Source organism: Engystomops pustulosus, chromosome 11 (assembly GCF_040894005.1).
Source record: "Engystomops pustulosus chromosome 11, aEngPut4.maternal, whole genome shotgun sequence".
Classification (NCBI taxonomy): Eukaryota; Metazoa; Chordata; class Amphibia; order Anura; family Leptodactylidae; genus Engystomops; species Engystomops pustulosus.
Window position 1 is genome coordinate 10,014,505 of NC_092421.1, and position 20,066 is coordinate 10,034,570.

The 20,066-nt window shown below is 46.7% G+C and overlaps 1 protein-coding gene across 1 annotated transcript in view; it reads left to right on the top strand.

Moving 5' to 3' along the window:
- The window catches only part of ANTXRL (ANTXR like), a 47,817-nt gene that overhangs the window by 11,144 nt on the left and 16,607 nt on the right, over positions 1-20,066 (top strand). Inside the window, exons 2-10 of the mRNA XM_072130305.1 lie at positions 4,129-4,200; positions 5,959-6,030; positions 7,000-7,081; positions 7,791-7,824; positions 7,987-8,066; positions 8,434-8,502; positions 12,195-12,275; positions 12,615-12,675; positions 18,018-18,116. Of these exons, the coding sequence (XP_071986406.1) occupies positions 4,129-4,200; positions 5,959-6,030; positions 7,000-7,081; positions 7,791-7,824; positions 7,987-8,066; positions 8,434-8,502; positions 12,195-12,275; positions 12,615-12,675; positions 18,018-18,116 (650 nt within the window). The remainder of the gene's footprint in view (positions 1-4,128; positions 4,201-5,958; positions 6,031-6,999; positions 7,082-7,790; positions 7,825-7,986; positions 8,067-8,433; positions 8,503-12,194; positions 12,276-12,614; positions 12,676-18,017; positions 18,117-20,066) is intronic.

Genomic DNA, 20,066 nt, shown 5'->3' on the forward strand with positions numbered 1-20,066 from the left:
AGTCTTGAAAGGTAGTAATAATGGAGCACTGAAAGGTAGTATAACTGGAGCACTGAATGGTAGTATTACTGGAAGACTGAACTGTAGTATTACTGAAGCACTGAAAGGTAGTATTATTGGAGTCTTGAAAGGTATTATTAATGGAGCACGGAATGGTAGTATTACTGGAGCACTGAAAGGTTCTATGAATGGAGCACTGTATGACAGTGTAACCAGGGCACTGTTTCATAGTATCACTGGAGCACTGAACGGTAGTATAACTGTAGCACTGAATGGTAGTATTACTCTAGCATTGTATGATAGTATTACTGGAGCGCTGAGTAGTAGAATTACTGGAGCACTGACAGGTAGCATGAATGGAGCACTGATTGGTAATATTACTGTATCACTGAACAGTTGTATTACTGAAGTGCTGAACCGTAGTATTACTGGAACACTGAACATTAGTATGAATGAAGCCCTGAATGATTACTGGAGCACTGAATGGTAGTATTACTGGAGCACTGAATGGTAGTATTACTATAGCACTGAATGGTAGTATTACTGGAACAGTGAATGGTAGTATTACTGGAGCACTGAACAGTAGTGTTAATGAAGTACTGAATAGTAGTTTGAATGGAGCGCTGAACAGTTGTAGAGCTGGAGCACTGAAAGGTTGTATGATTTGAGTGCTGAATGGTAGTATTACTGGAGCAAAGTATCATAGTATTATCAGGGCACTGTTTTATAGTATTACTGTAGTGCTTAATGGTAGTATTACTGGATCACTGAAAGGTAGAATCACTGAAGCACTGAAAGGTAGTGTTACTGGACCGCTGGATGGTAGTATTACTGGATCACTGAACGGTAGTGTGATTAGAGTACTGATTGACAGTATTACAGGAGCATGGAATGATTACTGGATCACTGATTGGTTGTATTACTGGGGCACTGAATAGTAGTATTTTTGGAGCACTGAACGCTAGCATTATATTAATATTGGATCACTGTTATTATTACTGGAGCACTGACTGTTACTATTATTGAAGCACTGAATGGTGGTATTACCGGAGTTAATAAATGAAAGTATCATCTATCACCATTCTTGAGCTTCCGTTATGAGATCCACTACAATCTGAGGGTCCATATAAGTTTTTTTTAGAATTGATCCAGCACCAAACTTTCTCATAGTTTAATTAAAGTCATTATAAAACGATACATGGAATCGGTCTCATCTTCAACAACGCGCGACAACAGCAGAGCAACGCGTTTCAATCACTGCACCAGAGGGTCGGCCTCAGTCCTCACTGGGCACATCTCTAATACCTGTGATATAATCTACCTGTAAACCCAGCAGCATCCAGGCGGCCTCTACACACTTCATGTATTAAAGCTTCTGTGCCCCGCGCCATAACTGTATGTGCCAGGTACCCCTCTAAATGTGTGCGATGGCTTCACTGGGGGGGACTTTTAGGACTTTGATGGCACCGGAATAGCTCGGAGGCGTCCTGCACAGATGTTGTCCAGCGCGTTGCGCTCGCAGTGCTGACTGATCCGCTTTCCAGTTGTTTGCTCGTCTCTCCGCCGCCCACATTCATCTGATAAGCAGTTTTGCACATAATTCCCTGGTTAGAAAAACCTCAAAGATTTGTTAACGTTGCCAAAAAAAGTTCATCTCTGCAAATTTTTTTGTCTGAATGGTGACCAGAGGATTGTTGTTTGTTGAGGCTCAGTGTCTGTGAGTGCGATGGCTGTGGACATCCGGCGACTAGTACAGAGCTGTGTCTGCCGTGGATTATACTGACAAGGCTGCAGTGTAAAGCAGGGGGAAGAAGACGAGGATTCAGATGACCTCTGACCCCCTGTACAAACACCCTGACTACGTTCATTTATCTCCTCTCCTGGTCTTCTTGGCTTCTAGTTCTTCCATGAGGACACGGATGAGACCTTGGCCGTATGTCTTGGCAATATTTCACCGATTCTGTGATAACGCTCCTAAAGGGGGGAAACGTCCCCGTCCACTGGGAAACCTTTTCACTTCCACATTTCGTCTAGATCCCTATAGACAACAACATGTACCAGGTTCTGCCCGGCTCACCAGGGCCTGCCTTTCTGCCAGGATTAATATGTCCCTAATTGATATGGAAAGTATAGATGAGCACTTAGGTGTAGACAGCCTAATAATCACCCTATTTGTATGGTTGGATCCTACTATTTTTATTGAACTGTCAAACCCTGACATGAAGCTGATACAACGTCCAGCACCATCACCTTATATTATACTAGCTGTAGCTCCCAGCGTTGCCCGGGATAGTAAATAACTGCTCTTATTTATAATAAAATAGAATGGGCTAACAAAATTTTTTAAATATTTTACATGTATCTATAGACTCTCTGACACTGACCGTCCCTTTTTTATAAACTTTTTTGACCGTCTCTGTCTTTGACTGTCTGTCTCTGGCAGTCTCTTTCAGTGACTGTCTGTCTCTGGCAGTCTCTTTCAGTGACTGTCTGTCTCTGGCAATCTCTTTCAGTGACTGTCTGTCTCTGGCAGTCTCTTTCAGTGGCTGTCTCTGGCAGTCTCTTTCAGTGATGTCTGTCTCTGGCAGTCTCTTTCAGTGGCTGTCTGTCTCTGGCAGTCTCTTTCAGTGACTGTCTGTCTCTGGCAGTCTCTTTCAGTGACTGTCTGTCTCTGGCAGTCTCTTTCAGTGACTGTCTGTCTCTGGCAATCTCTTTCAGTGACTGTCTGTCTCTGGCAGTCCCATGGAAATCATGGCTCAGCTTCCAGCTGCCACAGCAGCAGCAGACCTGTATATGGTGGGTAATAACTGGATTTTGGAAAGTGCGGGATGAAAATTTCAGATCAAAACCGAGACTATAACATTCCCTGAGTCACAGAGAGTGGCTGTGCAAAATTTGGTGATTGTTAAAGCAATTGTTAATGCAGATTTCCTTAGAGCAATGGTCCCCAACATTTTTTTTGCCCAAGAACCGGCTGTAAACATACATATTCTCCAGAGACTGGTGGGTGGGGGGATGCGGTCTGGTGTCATAGTTTCATAGCCAAAAATGTATATTTGCATAGACCACCATAACTCCCTTCCTGAAGAAGCACCCCCACTTATATTGTCCCCTTTCCTGTAGCATGCTCCCCTCGAAAGTCCCGTTTCCTGCATCATGCCTTCCTCCCATGTCCCCTTTTCCATATGAACTAAAAAAAAAATACTCACCTTCTTCATTCCCCTGCAGTAGTCTTCTCTTCCTTCACCTCTTATCCGCATTAATGCATGGTTCTGTTGTCGGTAGACAAGTGATGACATTGTGACGCTCGATGTCAATAGAGCAGTGCATTAGCGTGGAAATTAAGGAAGAGAAGACTGCAGGGGAATACGGTAGGCGAGATGTTTTTTTGTTAGAGGTCGGCCGCAGTCTTGGGCCGCGGATCGGTGGTTGGGGAGCACTGTTTTAGCGGACATACACACACACATATATACACACACATACACACATACATACGCACACATACATTCATACATACACACATATATACACACACAAACATACATACACACATACATACACACATACATTCATACACACATACATACACACATATATACACACACATACATACATACACACATACATTCATTCACACACATACATACACACATATATACACACACATACACACATACATACACACATATATACACATATACACACACACATATATATACACACATATATATACACACATACACATATATACACACATATATACACACACATACATACACACATATATACACACACATACACACATATATACACACACATACACACATATATACACACATACATACACACATATATACACACACATACACATACATACACACACATACATATATAAACACACATACATACACACATATACACACATATATACACACACACATACACACACTCTTTATATATTAGATTGCCGGAGCTGATAGGTGACATAGACATCTCCTTTCAACATCGTGACCTCTATATAGATACATGTCCACAAGGCCCTGGTGTCTTCTGATGTTTATGTAGCTACATGGAAGGCCATGCCAAGTGTAACCACCAGTAATGGACACAATTATGACCTCTCTCTAGGTCCGGAAGTGTGAAGAACCACTGGCATGAAATTTACTACTTTGTCGAGAGTCTTACTGAAAAATTCACAAGGTAAGTCCTATATGAGGAATACTTCATGATCCACTGTGCAGGGCTAGGATCATCTTATTGAACACGTGATACGGGCCCCGTCTCTGTTTGTAGTCCACATGTGTTTCCAGGTTTTTATTGGAGAAGATCGGTTTTGTTGAGGTATGTGGTCATCTATGAGCAGATTCAGTTTTCAAGCTGATGTCCAAGCTAGAGGCCCAACTGCCCAGTCCCTCAGATCTGTCCCTTATCATCTGTTCTGTCCTTGATACATTTGTACGCTTTTTATTATTCATGTTTAGATTCTATAACCTCAGGGTTCCACTTACCTTGCTGTGTTTGCTATTACTCCTGACTTACACCTTGGGAGAGGGTAAGTGTGAACAGGTTCTGACAAGCCTCTGCCAGGTACCTATGAAGGCAACGTAATAACCACCTGGTCTGTAAGATTCAAGATGGCCGATCCTTAACTTTCTCCGGCTACGACTGTGGGAACCTCCCATTGTGTCCATGGACCTTTTTATATGACCAGGAGGAGAGGACGAAGCTTCAGTATATTATTAGGATAGTTACTCCCATGTGAGAAAGGTGGAAGGTTTTCCATCCAGCATAACAAGTCCACATGGGATCCATTAATGTGTGAGAACGGCAGAGCTCCTCCAGCTGTAGGATCATGGTTGTGGGAAGCTCTCAGATGACCTCACAGTTACCGCTGCTTCCCCCGTCCTCCCACAGTAGGAACACAGACTCTAAAAGCATCGGACTTCTTACACTTCCCAGAAACCAGAACCATCTACTGACATTTCTTCATTATCATTTTGACTTATTAAAACTAAATAACTAAATGTTCCGCTCATATTGTGCCCCCAGGTTCCCACCACATTGTAGCCAGCAGCTCCCCCTTGCATTGTGTCCACCAGCACCCATCATATTGTGGCCCCCAGCAACTCCTCACAATGTGACCCTCAGCTCCCCCTGATATGGTGGCCCTCTCATATTGTGTCCCTAGGCCCCCCACATTGTGGCCCCCAGCTCCACCCCACATTGTGTTTTCCAGTACCCACTCATATTGTAGCCACCGGTGTCCCCTCGAAATATGGCCCTCAGCTCCCCCTGATATGGAGGCCCTTGCATTTTGTGCCCTTGGCTCTCCAAATTGTGGTCCCTAGCTCCCTCTCTTATTTTGGTTCTCAGAATCCCCTCACAATGTGACCCTCAGCTATGGTGGCCCTTTCATACTGTGCCCCTAGGCCCCCACATTGTGGCCCCCAGCTCCCCCTCACAACGTGTCTACCAGTACCCACTCGTATTGTGGCCCCCAGTGTCCCCTCACAATGTGCCCCTCAGCTCCCCCTGATATGGTGGCCCTCTCATACTATGCCCCTAGACCTCTGCGTTATCACTATATTCAGCCCTCCCCTGGACTTCAATAGAGTTGATACCGGCCAGGACACAGATCGAAATCTGGGAAGTTTGAGAGATATGGCAGTAGTTGGGAACACCATGAAGTCTCTCTAGGCATGCTAAGTGCTGATAGAGGTCGGAGATAATCATCCATTGGTAGTAGTGAGCACACACTGCTCTACCATAGAGACCATACAGAAGATCATATTTGGCCAACTGTAAGGCCGACCTCAGGGAATTTTCTTAAACATTAGAAATAAATATGGCAATGATCCTCAGATGATGTCTCAACCCACTGACTGCATTTTTTGTGTAGTTTTGGTGCTGTGTTTATTGGATTTTGCTGATGTTATGACTGTTTGTATCTTGATGTAGTCCTATGCTCAGGATGTCCTTCATCGTCTTCTCCTCCCGGGCCACAACCGTCATGAAGCTGACTGAAAACAGGTAGAGTCCTACTACTGCAATAGCTGTGATTGATATTTTTCCTCTAATAGAGACCCATTCCTTGTCCACATTTTTAGACTTTTTATATTACTTTTGAGGTCCCGTATAGGTTAAGATACAACTATAGAGGAGTGGAGGTCTCACCATGACCTGTAAGCTTGATCCTTGTGAGGAGACCTAGAAAAGTGTCATAGCAGACCATAACCACCATAAGACAGAAAAGGGAAGGGCAAAGCCATTAACCTTTAAATTGCAGGTCATGTCAGATCCTCTTCCTCTGGGAATCCATGTGCCTGGGATGTCTTTTATCCAGCTGGTCAGGGCTTTCCCAAGAAATATGGTGATAGGATGAGGACACACAATGGGGGTCATTTACTAAGAGCCCCATTCGCGTTTTCCCGACGTGTTAGCCGAATATTTCCCATTTGTGCCGATTTCCCCTGAATTGCCCTGGGATTTTGGTGCACGCGACCGGATTGTGGCGCATCGGCGCTGGCATGCACGCGACGGAAATCGGGGCGTGGCCGAACAAAAAACCAGACGGATTCGGAAAAACCGCCGCATTTTAAAAAAAAATCTGTCGCGGAGCTTGCACTTACCTTCACTCAGCCCGAGCCGGTGAACTCCAGTGCGTTCCGATGCTTTTCAGCGCAGCAGCGCCACCTGGTGGATGGCGGAGGAACTACCTTAATGAATCCCGGCTGGACCCGAATCCAGTGCAGAGAACGCGTCGCTGGATCGCGAACGGACCGGGTAAGTAAATCTGCCCCAATATGCCTCGCTCCATGTCTTGCTCCATGTCTTGCTCCATGCCTTGCTCCATGTCTTGCACAATGTCTTGCTCCATGTCCTGCACAATGTCTTGCTCCATGTCTTGCTCCATGTCTTGAATTGTCGTGCACCGTGAACATCTCCAACGCCTTAGAGTAGAGTGATCTTTCATTATGGTTGTGTGCATGTTCCCTACAGGGATATCATACGCCAAGGGCTCAAGAAGCTCCGAACAGAGGTCCCTGGAGGAGACACATTTATGCATGAAGGATTTAAAATGGTAAATAATGTTTTTGTTAAACGTTCCATGAAGATCCTGAAACTTTGTATATGAAAGATAATCTCATGGACATCCCTTAAGGGTTAGTGAAGCTGATGGAGTAAGTAAAGCTCATTGACAGATGCCTAAAACTCATTAACTGATGCCTAAAACTCATTACTTGGCAACTATGAGGACCCCAGAACCCTTAGTTGCACCAAATGGTCATTGGAGCCCAATAGTAATCTCCATCTAGGATTTGTAGGAGTCCATCTAGGAGTCCTCAGCCTGGGATCTCATCTTCAAACCATATGTAAGAGGACCAGGACTGAATATGTTTCACAGGGAAACTTAGACCTGGGCTCATCTTTCCAGGGTGATCAGGTGATTGTTGTCCCATTTGTACATATGATCATCACAGAGGGGGTTGGAGGTAGACCTCTAGATTGGGACCACCATGGATGAGTCAAAGTGATCAGTCTTGGCCTATCCATGTGCTGCCCTTATACTAAAGGCAGCAGTGTTTCCGGGGCGTCAGCTATGGGGTTGTCTGTTGTAGGTGTCCCCATTATACCCAACACTAGTGATGCCATCATATCCATGAGCTTATGTATGGAGGTGCAGGTCTAGAAGGCTTCATAATGATATAGCAGGACTTGCGGAGAGTAACGTCTCCACATGTCCACTCATCCGGCCTGAGATCCTGACCGACCCTTACTATTTCTTACAGGCGAATGAACAGATCAATTTAGAGAACAGCGGAAGTAAGTCATTATTACTAATCATTCCTTATCTCTTTCTATCCTGTAACATGGGGGAATTAGGGAAAGACCAGGTGAGGTCCATGCAAGCAGAGTATATAGAGGTTACATTGTGCCGGGGGATACAAAGGAAATGTCATAACCGAGGTTTACCCTATCCCCCAGGTAACAGGGCGGCCAGTGTCATCATAGCGCTCACTGACGGGGAACTGCAGCAGAACCAGTTCCACTATGCCGAAAAAGAGGTAGGTAGAGCGCCACCCTCCGACTCTCTGACTCCTCATCCTGTCGGACACGTTCACCCTCTCTTTTGTCGCTCTCTGACCACTGATGAAGGAGTGGCAGGCAGTTTGCACTATCCAGCCTTTCATTTTACTGTAATTCCCAGTGGCCACCACAAGGGCCGCGCCCTGTTTCTGCTGGTCCCGCATGCCACGGTGTTTTACAGGAAGGGGCAGTTGCATGTTTTTCCATTGGACACCACTTGAAACACTTGAGACTCTTTGGGTAATCGGTGAACTTCCTGAAATACACTGCATTTTTCCGTGCTTTTCCCACATTTTATGGGAATGTTACAGCTGAGATGACGGCTGTGGATGATTTATTTTATAGGCGGACAGAGCTCGCAATCTGGGTGCTATGGTGTACTGCGTGGGAGTAAAAGACTTTAATGAAACACAGGTAAGTACCACTAATACACCGGGTGCCCCCCTCCTGCATTCAACTCCTCAATATTTCCCCTGCTTTACCTCGTGGAACAATTGTGGTTTCCCTATAGTGAATACAGGCAGTCCCCTACTTAAGGACACCCGACTTACAGACGACCCCTAGTTACAGACGAACCCATTTGCCCCCTGTGACCTCTGGTGACCTCTCTGGATGTTACTATAGTCCCAGGCTGCAATCAGCTGTAAGATGTCTGTAATGAAGCTTTATTGATTATCCTTGGTCCCATTACAGCAAAAATTTTTGAAACTCCAATTGTCACTGGGGCAAAAAATTTTTTATGTCTGGAGCTACAATTATAAAATATACTATACTATAGACTTGCATACAAATTCAACTTAAGAACAAACCTATGGAACCCAACATGTATGTAACCCGGGGACCGCCTGTATTGTAGCAGTCATGTTACTCTATGAGTAATATAATTTGCATGTATGTAGATTTTGTATATTATGAATTGTCATTTTTGTATACTGAATGATAGTATTATTTAGGGATTGTATAGCAGAATTATTTGTACACTGCATTGGAGTATTTGTCTGATTTGCATAGTGGTATTATTTGGACAATATATGGAGGTCCTTTTCAGGAAAGACAGGGCCCCATAACAGACTTCAGAATGGGGCCCCCCTTCCCACTTTAAAATGTACATATTACACTCATATACTGTATATACATATATTTATGTACATAAACATACAGTTCTTCACTCATACACACATTTATACACTTACAACATATAGAGCATATACACATCACATATAGTGCCATATACAGACGTACAGCATATATACATCACATATATGCTATATACATGTTATAATGTACAATATGCAGAAAATTATGTATATAATGGTGCACATCCTCTATTCTTTAGTGTTAGGTTGGATGACGGGGCCCCCTGACACTGTGGGCCCCATAGCAATTGCTATGGCTGCTTCCACTGTAGTTATGCGCTGGGTCCTTTGTCATATATTTTTTATTGTTTCTCCTGGGGGGGGGGGGTGATTATTTATCATATGGGTTTTGGGTAAAATGTGTTCAGTCTCATGTTTGGTTTTATTTTTAACTTGTGAAAGTCCTCTGATCAAAAAATTGGAATTTGCGCCTTTTTTCTTCATGGAATAGTTACTGGAAAAGTTTTGTGCCCTTTTTGCTGCAATTTTGATGATTTACACCAAAAATGATGCAAACCAATCAAACTTCTACAATTTTACCCAACCACAATATGGGATCATTCGTGACAAATTGTATATTATGATAATGTTTGTGCACTCTATGGAAGCGTTTTATATGAATATCATGGAAAAATTGGTATGATTTTTATCAGTTGCTACATTATTATTTGTAAACTATATGAATACAGGCAGTCCCCGGGTTACGTACAAGATAGGTTCCTCCGTTTGTACTTAAGTTGAATTTGTATGTAAGTCGGAACCGTATATTTTATAATTGTTGCTCCAGACAAAAAAATTTTTTCTGCCCCAGAGTTTCAAAATTTTTTGCTGTAATGGGACCAAGGATAATCAATAAAGCTTCATTACAGACACCTTACAGCTGATCATTGCAGCCTGGGACTATAGTAACATCCAGAGAGGTCACCAGAGGTCAGAGGGGTCTGTCTGTAACTAGGGGTCGTCTGTAAGTCGGGTGTCCTTAAGTAGGGGACCGCCTGTACATTATTTCTGCGTATAGTGCATTATTTTTATGCTGTATAATATTTTTATTTAGTTTTTTGTTATTTGTCACTTGGTATCATAATAAATTGGATTGAATAAAATCGTGATCCAATCCGTCCTATATGAGCCAGAGCAAGACAAGAAACCTTTTAAGGCTGATGCCAGGTACTTCATAGTAGGGAAAAAATCCTTCGCAACCCCAATACATCATCAGAACAAATCCCTGGATGAATGAATATTTCCTATAATGTATAACAATGTTATTCACACAATGTATGATCTATAGGACTATTAGTAATACAAAGGAGTATTATAAACTACATTCAATTACAGGCGATCCCCTACTTAAGTACACTCGACTTACATACGACTCCTAGTTACAAACAGACCTCTGGATTTTGGTAATTTTCTGTACTTTAGACTAGACTACAATGATCAGCTGTAACAGTTATCACAGGCGTCTGTAATGAAGCTTTAGTGTTACTCCTGATTCTTATGACAATCCAACATTTTTAAATTCCAATTGTCACAGAGACCAAAAAAGTTCTGTATGGGATTACAATGATAAAATATACAGTTCCGACTTACATACAAATTCAACTTAAGAACCTACAGACCCTATCTTGTATGTAACCCGGGGACTGCCTGTATATGGTATTTATGCAGCGCATGGGAATACAGGCAGTCCCCGAGTTACATACAAGATAGGGTCCGTCGGTTTGTTCTTAAGTTGAATTTGTATGTAAGTCGAAACTGTATATTTTATAATTGTAGTTCCCAGTGACAATTGGGGTATCAAAATTTTAGCTAAAATGGGACCAAAGATTATCAATAAAGCTTCATTACAGACACCTTACAGCTGATCATTGCAGTCTGGGACTAAAGTAAAGCCTCCAGATAGCTTCACCAGGGGGCAGAGGGGTCTGTCTGTAACTATGGGTCGTCTGTAAGTCGGGTGTCCTTCAGTAGGGGACCGCCTGTATTATTCTTGGCAGTGTTGTGCAGGTAATAGACATAGCCCTGGGCACTGTATGTTAGTATTTCTTGAATAGTAAATGAGTACATTACTCAGACATTGTACCATGGTATATAACGTCAGCATACAATGTCTATCTGTATGACAGATCATGCTGGTGACCTTGTCCCTGTCCTATGTGACATGTCACAGAGCTGACAGGTGTCCTCTGCTCCTCTCTGCCCATCCTTCCCTCTACTATTTTGTTGCACATTTTTGCTCCCTTTGGTTGGCGCTGCGGGAGGCCCCTTGCTGCTCATTTGTTCCCATCTTGTCGGGAGCCTTTCATTCCGTGTTACATTCAATCCCGGAGTCTGAATCCATGATATGAAGCAGCAGGACAGAGGCAGCCGTGGGCAGTGAGGCAGATCCACATGGACACAGACAGGATGGAAGCAGCCGGATATGTGCACCGAGGGCTGGATATTATTATACATGTGATGGAATACCGTCCATAGTCATTAGTATGGAAATACTGGGTGCTGACCGCTATACACTGTCCATATATTCACTTGGGCCGCTTACAGAGAATTGCTCCAGACACCACTACCATACCGTACTCATATAACACTGACATAAGGCTGTCATTCTGTGCCCAATGAACCCCATTCATGACATCCATATAATACTCCCATACAGTCTGCCATGATGACTACACAACACAATGGCATATTTCTGCCATATAAAGCCTACATAATATCAGTTTGTGTCCATATAATACCGCTACATACTGTTCACATATTATCACCATCGAGTCTGATTCAGCTAATACAGTGCACTCCCCGGATAATGCCGTCATACAGTGTATTTATTAGTCTTTAGAGGACCGAGAGTATTGATGGGAGACACCACTGAATGGGGGCGGGGTGACTCAAAATTTTGGGTCTGGTGTCACATTGTATGGTCAGTTGATGCAATCTGTAATATTTAAGAACTTTCCATCTCTCCCACAGCTCTCCACCATTGCGGACAGTCTGGAAAATGTATTCCCAGTGACTGGAGGGTTCCAGGCCCTACATGGAGTCATTGACTCGGTGAGTGTACAGTATACCTGCAGCTACGGAGGTGGCCATATTGGAGACCCCTCCTTCCCTCCTGTGTAGCCCCCAGGGGTGCATGTGCTTTATGGCAGCTGCAGTGAAATGGAAAATTGGATCAGTCTTTGGACAATCTCCTTAAGAGGTAGAATAGATTTCTAGACAACGGGGAGGAGCCATAGTGCCACAACCCATCTGGTGCTCTTGTATTCCCTGTACAGTATATGCTCCGCTATTTCAGCTCTGGCGAGGAGGACAGGACTGACTTGTGGCCTTGTATAAGCAGAATCCGCCGCTGCCAGGAGATGCTAAACAGAGAACTGCTTCATCTTTCAGATTCTGAAAAAATTCTGCATTGAAATTCTGGCTGCGGAGCCGTCCAGTGTCTGCGCTGGGGGTGAGTACATAGTCACCACAGGAATGAAAAGCCTCGAGGGTCTGCAGAAAAATAGAAATATTCTGCATCTTCACAGGGTGATGAGGATACGAGCTATATTCTACTAGAGGGGGCTCCATGACCAATGTGATGGAAGGGTCTCATACCATCCCCAGCACGGGTGACAGATGTGCATCAAAATCACCACTTGTGTATTGTAGACTACATCCATCTCAGTCCTGGGGCTGGTTTCATGTAATACAGTATTAGTTTAGTATTGGTTTATGGCCAGAACCACATCTGCTGCTTAGCTAAACTGAACTCTGCATGAAGCCTAATGGCCTAGCTGTGCTCGCAATACAGGGATAACCACAACTTTCTCTCATAGGCATGCTCATAGCGTCCTCCAATGTTTTTTCACCCAATATTTCCATATAGGTATGCTGACAACATTCTCCCATGAGCATGCTCACAACATTCTCCCATGGGCATGCTCACAACATTCTCCCATGGGCATGCTCACAACATTCTCCCATGAGCATGCTCACAACATTCTCCCATGGGCATGCTCACAACATTCTCCCATGGGCATGCTCACAACATTCTCCCATGAGCATGCTCACAACATTCTCCCATGGGCATGCTCACAACATTCTCCCATGGGCATGCTCACAACATTCTCCCATGGGCATGCTCACAACATTCTCCCATGGGCATGCTCACAACATTCTCCCATGGGCATGCTCACAACATTCTCCCATGAGCATGCTCACAACATTCTCCCATGAGCATGCTCACAACATTCTCCCATGAGCATGCTCACAACATTCTCCCATGAGCATGCTCACAACATTCTCCCATGGGCATGCTCACAACATTCTCCCATGAGCATGCTCACAACATTCTCCCATGAGCATGCTCACAACATTCTCCCATGAGCATGCTCACAACATTCTCCCATGGGCATGCTCACAACATTCTCCCATGGGCATGCTCACAACATTCTCCCATGGGCATGCTCACAACATTCTCCCATGGGCATGCTCACAATATTCTCCCATGGGCATGCTCACAACATTCTCCCATGGGCATGCTCACAACATTCTCCCATGGGCATGCTCACAATATTCTCCCATGGGCATGCACACAACATTCTCCCATGGGCATGCTCACAACATTCTCCCATGAGCATGCTCACAACATTCTCCCATGGGCATGCTCACAACATTCTCCCATGAGCATGCTCACAACATTCTCCCATGAGCATGCTCACAATATTCTCCCATGGGCATACTCCCAATATTATTATAAAGGTATGCTCATGGGCACGATCACAGCATTACCCTACAGACATGCTCAAAGCATTCTCCCTTGAGCATGCTCAGATCATTACCCTTTAGGCATATAGGGTATATTAAGAGCCGTCTCATCCCAACATACCGTACTATGCATTTGAATTCCCCAGAGGAGACCTAAAATTTCTCAGTAATTGGGTCTTATTCAAAAAGTACATCTGCTTATAGCCCCTCCTGTCCCAAATGTCCATAAATCAAGAGTTTGTGGACATGAGATCCCCAGATATCTGCCAGGGATGTTCAATTATATTTCTCAGGAATGGCCAAAGTAAGGCAGGCTCATCACAATAATATATAATCATCTGAAAGGGAATATTGTGAGGATATCTATAGAGGGATATTGTGAGTGTGCCCAAAGGAGAACGCTGTGAGCATGCCTCTAGGGTAACGCTGTGAGCATAACCAAGGGAGAACGCTGTGAACATGCCTATAGGGTATGAGCATGCTCACAACATTCTCTCATGAGCATGCTCAGAGAATTCCTCTTACAGACATATTTACAGCATTACCTCATAGGCATGCTCACAGCGTTACCCTATGGGCATGCTCACAGCGTTACCCTATGGCCATGCTCACAGCGTTACCCTATGGGCGTGCTCACAGCGTTACCCTATGGGCGTGCTCACAGCGTTACCCTATGGGCATGCTCACAGCGTTACCCCATGGGCATGCTCACAGCATTACCCCATGGGCATGCTCACAGCGTTACCCCATGGGCATGCTCACAGCGTTACCCCATGGGCATGCTCACAGCGTTACCCGATGGGCATGCTCACAGCGTTACCCTATGGGCATGCTCACAGCGTTACCCTATGGGAATGCTCACAGCGTTACCCTATGGGCATGCTCACAGCGTTACCCTATGGGCATGCTCACAGCGTTACCCTATGGGCATGCTCACAGCGTTACCCTATGGGCATGCTCACAGCGTTACCTTATGGGCATGCTCACAGTGTTACCCTAGGGGCATGCTCACAGCGTTCTCCCTTGGGCATGCTGACAGCGTTACCCTATGGGCATGCTCACAGCGTTACCTTATGGGCATGCTCACAGTGTTACCCTAGGGGCATGCTCACAGCGTTCTCCCTTGGGCATGCTCACAGCGTTACCCCATGGGCATGCTCACAGCGTTACCCCTTGGGCGCACTTACAATATCCCTCTATAGACATCCTCACAATATTCCCTTTCAGCTGATGATATATTATTGTGTAGAAGAACTGACTTTCGGCTGAGCCTGGCTTACACCTCCCTTTCCTGAGAAATATAATTGTACGTCCCTGGCAGATATCTGTGGATCGTGTTGTCCACAAACTCTGATTTATAGAGATTTGGGACAGGAGGAGTAATAAGCAGATGTACATTGGAAAGAGACCCAATTACTGAGAGGGTGTGGGTCTCCTCTGGGGATTTCGATGCATAGTACAGTATATTGGGATGGGACGGCTCATTATATAGAGGGGCCTTTCATGTCCGCATACTATGAGCATGATGTCATCGGGATGACCTCAGCACAATAGATCTCATTGTCCCAGCGGCAGAAGGTCTGTATATGTGAGACCATACAGATCACCACAAGGACCTATGATCCCGGAGGACAGGGCATGGACTGGATTTTGACATTTTAGATTTTTGTGGTCTTGGTGCATGTTTCCGTATCTACAGAAATATAGCCCCCCAATATAGATCACACTGGGCCACTATTTACTTATCATGATCCCTAAGTTCTCGGCACCCCATGGTAGAATCAGGACCCCCACAACTGGTCCCCTGGACCCACACCCCAGTGTCTGATGGGTAAATGGCAGCACAATCATGTATTCATACTAAAATATTCCAAGACTCTTTCCAGCTGTTCCTCAGATGGTGACCACGTGATGAGGATCGCAGGGGCCGCAGCCAAAATCTGTCAGTACAGGACAGACAATACGCGTCCTGTTGCTATGAACAATGCTGAGATTGAGGCGCACATCAGCAATGTGTTTCCGCTCCGGTGGGGTGGCAGCTTGTTGCTGGCGTGCGAGACATGTCTCCATCACTCGTCTCCATCTCCCACCCTGCCGCAGAGATTGGGGGAGGGGGCACTCACTACTGATTAGATTTACACTGTGACCTTTTCCAGTCCTCGTCACGTCCCTGTCACAGTCAGAGTGATGATAAGTGTGGGGAATAGCATCTGGGAAGTCACACAACCATTAGCCTCTGAGAGGAGCCGCTCCGAGAACTAGAACATCAGGGGATGACCAAAAGTCCACATGAGATAGATAGTCGGGATGGACCCTCTCACAGTCCTGTTAGTATACTCAGGTCCCTATGGTCCGCCTGGAGATAGATAGATAGTCAGGATGGACCCTCTCTGGGTCCTGTAAGTATACTCAGGTCCCTATGGTCCGGCCTGGAGATAGATAGATAGTCAGGATGGACCCTCTCAAAGTCCTGTTAGTATACTCAGGTCCCTATGGTCCGCCTGGAGATAGATAGATAGTCAGGATGGACCCTCTCACAGTCCTGTTAGTATACTCAGGTCCCTATGGTCCGCCTGGAGATAGATAGATAGTCAGGATGGACCCTCTCACAGTCCTGTTAGTATACTCAGGTCCCTATGGTCCGCCTGGAGATAGATAGATAGTCAGGATGGACCCTCTCTGGGTCCTGTAAGTATACTCAGGTCCCTATGGTCCGCCTGGAGATAGATAGATAGTCAGGATGGACCCTCTCACAGTCCTGTTAGTATACTCAGGTCCCTATGGTCCGCCTGGAGATAGATAGATAGTCAGGATGGACCCTCTCTGGGTCCTGTAAGTATACTTAGGTTTCTGTGGTTGGTTCTGGAGATAAGATAGATAGTCAGGATGGACCCTCTCTTGGTCCTGTTACTATCCTCTGGGTTCCAATGGTCGGGCCTGGAGATGAGATAGACAGGATGGACCCTCTCGTGGTCCTGTTAGTAAGCTCGGGGGCCCTTTGGCCAGGCCTGGAGATGGATAGATAGAAAGACAGGATGGACCCTCTCGTGGTCCTGTTAGTAAGCTCGGGGGCCCTTTGGCCCGGCCTGGAGATGGATAGATAGACAGGATGGACCCTCTCTCATGGTCCTGTTAGTATCCTCAGGGTTCCAATGGTCGGGCCTGGAGATGAGATAGACAGGATGGACCTTTTCGTGGTCATGTTAGTATCCTAGGGGTTCCAATGGTCGGGCCTGGAGATGAGATAGACAGGATGGACCCTCTCGTGGTCCTGTTAGTAAGCTCGGGTCCCTTTGGCTCGGCCTGGAGATGGATAGATAGATAGATAGATAGACAGGATGGACCCTTTCGTGGTCATGTTAGTATCCTAGGGGTTCCAATGATAGGGTCTGGAGATGAGATAGACAGGATGGACCCTCTGGTGATCCTGTTAGTATCCTTGGGTCCCGGTGGTCGGGCCTGGAGATGGGATAGACAGGATGGACCCTCTCGTGGTCATGTTAGTATCCTAGGGTCTGGAGATGGATAGATTGTCTTGTTAGCATCCTGGGGTCACTGTAGATAGGACCCTCTCATGAGGTCAGGTCCTGGGTGGTGAGGTATGAGCAGCCTCCTCTGCTGACTGCTCTGTTTTGCCGTTCTGCCAGATCTGCACTTTGTATTATACGGAGGAAGTTGTGGTGAGGCCGGATTCCTGCAGCGAGTATGTGGTGTGTACATAGAGACTACATCATCTGCTGCTCACACTACACACAGGGGAGGGGGCGCTCCAACATCACAGGAACAGCACCACACCGCTCCACAGGTTGTGGCTGGTACTGCCCCTCATGCTGTGTGATCCAGTCTTCTGGGCTTATTACATAGGACATAGACGATTAGGGGCAGTGCCCCTTCTGCCCCCCCTGCTTACTGGAGCCACTTCCTTTGTGATTCAGGCCTCAGTCATGGGATGTTGGCCCTCATGATGGGTCACCGCGGGTCCAGTGAATGGCCCTTTTATCTCTGAGCACCTTGTAAATGTTGTTCTTTGTGTTCTCGTTTCAGAGTCCTTCCAGGTGGTGGTCAGAGGGAATGGATTCCACAGCGCCCGCGACATCAGACAAGTCCAGTGCAGCTTTAGACTGAATGATACCTACTTTACAAGTGAGAGCTGCGCAGAGCTTCTCCCCAAAGGGGTTAAACATGGCCCACGTTCTGCAAATTAGGATGCAGGCCCTGGTGCACTGCTGTTCTCCGAGCCACCCAATACTTCCCTGCACTCTCAAGAGTGCAACACGTGCTTGGCCTGGACCCAATAGCCAACTCCAAATTGCCCCCAATGCATCTGGGAGTGCTGTGTATGTGGGAGCGCTGTGTATATGGGAGCGCTGTGTATGTGGGAGCGCTGTGTATGTGAGAGTGCTGTGTATGTGGGAGCGCTGTGTATGTGGGGGTGCTGTGTATGGGGGAGCGCTGTGTATGTGAGGGCGCTGTGTATGTGGGAGTGCTGTGTATGTGGGAGTGCTGTGTATGTGGGAGTGCTGTGTATGTGGGAGCGCTGTGTATATGGGAGTGCTGTGTATGTGGGAGCGCTGTGTATGTGGGAGCGCTGTGTATGTGAGGGCGCTGTGTATGTGGGAGTGCTGTGTATGTGGGAGTGCTGTGTATGTGAGGGCGCTGTGTATGTGGGAGCGCTGTGTATGTGGGAGCGCTGTGTATGTGGGGGCGCTGTGTATGTGAGAGCGCTGTGTATGTGAGAGCGCTGTGTATGTGGGAGCGCTGTGTATGTGGGAGCGCTGTGTATGTGGGAGCGCTGTGTATGTGAGAGTGCTGTGTATGTGAGAGCACTGTGTATGTGAGAGCGCTGTGTATGTGGGAGCGCTGTGTATGTGGGAGCGCTGTGTATGTGAGAGCGCTGTGTATGTGGGAGCGCTGTGTATGTGGGAGTGCTGTGTATGTGGGAGCGCTGTGTATGTGGGAGCGCTGTGTATGTGGGAGCGCTGTGTATGTGGGAGCGCTGTGTATGTGGGAGCGCTGTGTATGTGGGAGCGCTGTGTATGTGGGAGCGCTGTGTATGTGGGAGCACTGTGTATGTGAGAGCGCTGTGTATGTGGGAGCGCTGTGTATGTGGGAGTGCTGTGTATGTGAGAGCGCTGTGTATGTGGGAGCGCTGTGTATGTGGGAGTGCTGTGTATGTGGGAGCGCTGTGTATGTGGGAGCGCTGTGTATGTGGGAGCGCTGTGTATGTGGGAGCGCTGTGTATGTGGGAGCGCTGTGTATGTGGGGGCGCTGTGTATGTGAGAGCGCTGTGTATGTGGGAGCGCTGTGTATGTGGGAGTGCTGTGTATGTGAGAGCGCTGTGTATGTGGGAGCGCTGTGTATGTGGGAGTGCTGTGTATGTGGGAGCGCTGTGTATGTGGGAGCGCTGTGTATGTGGGGGCGCTGTGTATGTGGGAGCGCTGTGTATGTGGGAGCGCCGTGTATGTGGGGGCGCTGTGTATGTGTGAGCGCTGTGTATGTGGGGGTGCTGTGTATGTGGGAGCGCTGTGTATGTGGGAGCGCTGTGTATGTGGGAGCGCTGTGTATGTGGGAGCGCTGTGTATGTGGGAGCGCTGTGTATGTGGGGGCGCTGTGTATGTGAGAGCGCTGTGTATGTGGGAGCGCTGTGTATGTGGGAGTGCTGTGTATGTGAGAGCGCTGTGTATGTGGGAGCGCTGTGTATGTGGGAGTGCTGTGTATGTGGGAGCGCTGTGTATGTGGGAGCGCTGTGTATGTGGGGGCGCTGTGTATGTGGGAGCGCTGTGTATGTGGGAGCGCCGTGTATGTGGGGGCGCTGTGTATGTGTGAGCGCTGTGTATGTGGGAGCGCTGTGTATGTGGGAGCGCCGTGTATGTGAGAGCGCTGTGTATGTGGGAGCGCTGTGTATGTGGGAGCGCTGTGTATGTGGGAGCGCTGTGTATGTGGGGGCGCTGTGTATGTGGGGGCGCCGTGTATGTGTGAGCGCTGTGTATGTGTGAGTGCTGTGTATGTGGGGGCGCTGTGTATGTGGGAGCGCTCTGTATGTGGGAGCGCTGTGTATGTGGGAGCGCTGTGTATGTGGGGGCGCTGTGTATG